The 5,000-nt window shown below is 37.5% G+C and overlaps 1 protein-coding gene across 1 annotated transcript in view; it reads right to left on the reverse strand.

Moving 5' to 3' along the window:
- LOC137990990 (2,4-dienoyl-CoA reductase [(3E)-enoyl-CoA-producing], mitochondrial-like) overlaps positions 1-5,000 on the reverse strand; it is an 11,968-nt gene that overhangs the window by 5,024 nt on the left and 1,944 nt on the right. Inside the window, exons 2-4 of the mRNA XM_068836123.1 lie at positions 4,570-4,627; positions 2,257-2,491; positions 779-878 (exon numbers count right to left, since the gene is read on the reverse strand). Coding sequence (XP_068692224.1) covers positions 779-878; positions 2,257-2,491; positions 4,570-4,627 — 393 coding nt within the window. The remainder of the gene's footprint in view (positions 1-778; positions 879-2,256; positions 2,492-4,569; positions 4,628-5,000) is intronic.

The raw sequence follows: 5,000 nt of genomic DNA on the forward strand, positions 1-5,000 counted from the left end.
AAACAAAACCTTCAGTCGGTGTTTACTGTAAATAACCATAGTGAAACTGATCGTGTGTTCTTACTTGTTTTCAGCACCAATGGTGAATGCTATGTTTATACATTGAAAAGAACCAATCATAATTCTCTCCAGTAACTAGTAAATTGCTCACATCATGGAAAACTTAAACATGCATGTATAATAATAATTATTATTACTATTATTGGTATTGGGTTGAAAAAATGGTTTAAGATTTCACAGATAATCAACTATTCTATAAATGGCACTTTGTTCTCAGACACGTGGTTGAAGAATCAATATTATTTTTCGCTACCAGTAGACTAATTTCTAGTTTCTAAAGCAACTGTGGTCCTGCTTGGGTGGGAGAGTGAAACATGAAAATTTGGTTTTATCACACGAATTGATAAAGGTCAAATTACCACCATGAAAGATTTGGAAAGCTGACGTTTCGAGCATTAGCCCTTCGTCAGTGAGAGCTAATAGAAGAATTGTGGGTGTTGCCAGTTTTTATGAGGGTGAAGAGGAGCTTTGCCATTGGTGGAAATTATGATGGCATGAATTTGTGAATAAATTAATGGAATGGAAGGTATTCATTGATTTCATGAGGATAGAGTGTACCAAATTGAAAGATGAATTTTTGTTTGAGATTTTTGCTGCTTTCTGTGTTCCCATGGCGTAAGGATAGGCCGCAAATTGTCATTTTGTGGTGAGAGCGATTAGGAAGACTAAAATGGTGGGCAACTGGTTTTGATGCATCTGTGAAAATGACACACGTTACCTGATCATGGTCTCAACTCCAGCTTTAGCAGCTGCTGAAGGTACAACATAACCTGAACCAGACTGGGCATAGATAGTAGTGATGGCCAAGAAATTTGCTCCTGGAAACAACAGAGAAAGTTGTGTTGATCTCTTTGTTAATTTCAACCCTTTTAGGAAGATTTATTTTAAGCTTTAGGAAAATACCTACCAATCAAAGGAACAGTGGGCCAGCAGGGACAGGATATGAGTAAAGGAACCAAGCTTCCATAGAACTAATGTTTCAGAGGCTTTGCTCTTTGAATTGATTTAAGACCTATATTGAGTTAAGGTCAGGACATTTGCTATTCTGCTTCAGTGGAGATGCTTTTTTTAGCTTCCCTGTCTTAAAAATATTAGATTTAACTAGTCTATAAGCATTCACTCTCATAAAAATGTAGCGTACATACACTTCACCATTACCCTTGCTGTTTACTTAGTTGCTATTGTCTACAAAAAATTACAGTATTACATTTAAAGGTGTTTTCTCTTACTTAATACCAGTCACTCTTTTTAACCAAGTTCTCACTATTTAGAATACAAGTAAGGAAAGGAAGGGTTTCTTGGGGTAAAAGGAACAGAAATCATTGTTCAAATAAAAAGTAAAAAAATGTAGCAAGATTAAAGTGCCCCTGTGATAAAATCTCTTCCTTTTTTCCCTCAGATTTTGAAAGTGTGTTTGTTTAACACCTGACTGACAAAAATTTGAACTTTGATTTTTATCCAAAGGCTGTTTACTTTGAGTGTAAGTTTTAGATTTCATGGTCCACCATTACTCATGTTCAAAACTGACCAATTGGACCTCAGAGGGTTGGATCCAGGGAAAAGTGACGTCGAAGGCTCACTAGCTTAAAATTTCAGTGTGTGAATGCAGCTTAATTAATACATAATTATGCAAAATGGGAGTTTAAAAGTCTGAAAGCCCAAAACTCCCATGCTGCATATTAATTCTGTGGCGTACACACGCATTACATTCTTAAACTAGTGAGCCTTTGACGTCATTTTCTCCTTGATCCAGCTCTCTCAAGAACTTAAAGTTAGTAATGGTGGACCATCAAACAGGAAAATCCCAGTTAAAATAAACAGGTGTCTTTTTGAAATCAAGGCTTAAAACTTTGGTCATTCAGTGTTTAGTTAACATAGTTTTGAAATCCAAAACAAAATTTTTGATCACAGGAGCACTATAAATAGAGATTAATTATTAAGGAACAATATAATATTATTTATGTAATAATTTTTTTTTGACTTACAAGTTTAGTGAGAAGGACGAACATAAAACATGTACGGGTCCCCTTTTATATATTTGCACTTTATTTTATGTACTTTTCAATTCACCTTCACAGGGAAGGTCTTTTCTAAAATTTCAATACATTACAGGGGTATATAAGCATTGCACTGAGGACTTTCCTTTTCTTCCTAAACAGGCAATTCTGTGTTTAAAGGACTTTGCACAATATATACCTTTCTGTGATTTTATCAGTCGTTTTGCAATATCTAGAGTAACAAACGCTGTTCCATTCAGCACAATGTCAATCACTGTTTTCCATGCATTTGGAGATAGTCTTTCAGTTGGTGACACAAAGTTCCCTGCAGCATTGTTGATTACAATATCTGGAAGACCACATTGTTTTTCACAAAAGTCCACCGCAGCAGTCACTTGTGAAGGATCCCGCACATCTACTGCTACTGCCAATACCTACCGGTAAAAACTGAACCTAGGTCAATCAATAATATTACTGTATGTTAAGTGCTACTATGACTAAAATATCAATCTTAATTCTTCTTTTTCTTCGGATTTCAAAACTATGTTACTTAAACACTAAGTCACCTGAGTTTTAAGTCCTGATTTTAAAAAGTTACCTGTTTATTTTAACTGGAATTTTCATATTTAATGGTCCCCCATTACTAACTTTAATTCTTGAAAGAGCTGAATTGAGGAGAAAATGATGTCAAAGACTCAATAGCTTAAGAATGCAAAGCATGTGTATGCGGCTGAATTAATATGCAGCACGGGAGTTTCACGCTTTCAGAGTTTTAAACTCGTGTTTTGCATACATCATAAGTTGCGTTTGCATGCTGAGATTTTAATCTAGATCCAACCCTCTAAAGTCCAATCAGTCAGTTTTGAATGTGAGCAATGGCGGACGGGGGAAATCCAGAACTTAAAACAACACAAAATAAACAGCCTTTGGATAAAAATCAAAGCTCAAAATTTTGCCGGTAAGGTGTTAAGCATCACACTTTCAAAATCTGAATAAACAGAGGAAGTGATATTTATCATGATGGCAGTACTTTAATAAGGAATTAGCATTTGTGGTGCTGTACACAGTGTGATTGGTTGAGGGAATATAATCTACATCAACATGTACCATCTGTCTCAAATATCCCCCAGGTGTATCTTAGATCTCTCTTCTTTTTGACACCTCACAGCCACGCCAGGCAGATTTTCTGCAAGAACTTATGGCCCTTAAGGCTGGAACACACTATAGCTAGGCGATAAGTTGCTGTGACACGTTGCGAGGACAAGTTGCCACAACAATTCGCCTTGTTTGACACGGTTAATTTTATGAAAATCATTGTTGCTGCAGCAGAATTTTACCACCGCGATCAGTCGCACAAATTCAAACCAGTTTGAATTTGTGCAACTAATTGCAGCGACAAAATTAGCCAAAGCAGTGTTGTTGCACTGTGTGTACACTTCCGGCAACAAGTCACTGCGACAAAATATAAATGAACCAATGAGAATGTCATATGGTCAGCCATAATTTGAATTAGAAAACTAGTTCACATTCCTCTTCATAAGAGATCACTGCGTGGGCACCAAGCAGGAGTTGTGTCACAGCGACTTGTTTTGCAAGAAGTACACATGGAGCAACTTGTAGCAGAGACCTGTCGCTGCAACTTGTGGCCTAGTGTGTCACGGCCTTTAGAGGTCACAAAACTAGGAACTCTGTGTCTTGCTCTTTGTGAAGAATGAGTGGTTGTTTTAAGTGGGTCTCACAAAGCTTTTGAGAAGAAGAATAATATTGCAAGTTAGACAGACTTTACAGTTGATACTGTCCTTATTACTGCCAGGAACTACAACAGGTTTAACACAATAAACTTTATTCCAAGAGTCGGTCATGCTTTTTAAGCCCACTCACACTATCACACTATTTCCCATGTGCAACAGTGCTGACCTAAAGTTACTGATACAGCAGTCCGAAAAACATAATATAAACATCTCCTCATTTACTTTTACGACATTGAGATTAGAACAACAATAAAAGCAAGGTGACACATGCTAACATCAACCTGGTGTGGTTGTTTTTAATTACGTGACACACCGATCTCTTAATGTGATCCACCTTCCCACATGCTTGCCGTGGGAGAACACTTTTGCTGTTCCCAGCCCAGCTTACCACATGTATGGCATGTGAAGCTGCCACTCAAAGGGGTACTAAAAACACCCACCTGGTATGTTAGCTACGCCATGCTGATGAGGCCCAAAAGGCTGAATTAGCTGTCCATGGCTGCTAATTGACTGGGTGAAATTGTTGTGCGCATGCGTGATGTGTTGGCCATACCGGGTAGGTGTTAGCGTGTGTCACCTTGCTTTCATTGTTGTTAATAAGATTAGGTCCACTGAGCCAAGGTTCAAACCAGCCTCCTGCTCAGATGAAAACCATTAGTTTGTGCCTTGATTTTTTTCAGGATCCTAATCTTAAAATCACTGCACATCAGCAGTAACTTCATACATCTCCCTTCACATTATTACTACTACTACAGGCTTACTTGGTTGCCTGTTTCTTTTTTTATTTCTTCTGCAGTATTTTGAAGAACTTCCAGCTTCCTGTAACATAAACAAAAGAATAGGTCCTTGCATTGCAGTAGGAGGTTATTGTGTAGTTAATTGTTTATGCAAAGTAATTTTCTTATACTGCTAATTGTTGTTGTCATTTTTGCGTTCTGATTACAAACAGTTTGATGTTTTCACTTATAGGTAAGGCCTATCAGATAGAGTTGGTACCTGGATGGGAGGACCATTGGGAAATCTTTGTGACAAAGATATCTCATCTTTTTTTACATGATTTCTTTTTTTGTATTTGGTTGTTAAAGGCTTTTCTGTGATCTTCTTTTCAAGTTTTTGTTTATATGGCGATGGAGTCCCCAAACAGTGCCGTTACCAAGCGGGTGTCTGTGAGGCCTGATTACCCGGTTAATTT

Source organism: Montipora foliosa, chromosome 1, assembly GCF_036669935.1.
Source record: "Montipora foliosa isolate CH-2021 chromosome 1, ASM3666993v2, whole genome shotgun sequence".
Classification (NCBI taxonomy): Eukaryota; Metazoa; Cnidaria; class Anthozoa; order Scleractinia; family Acroporidae; genus Montipora; species Montipora foliosa.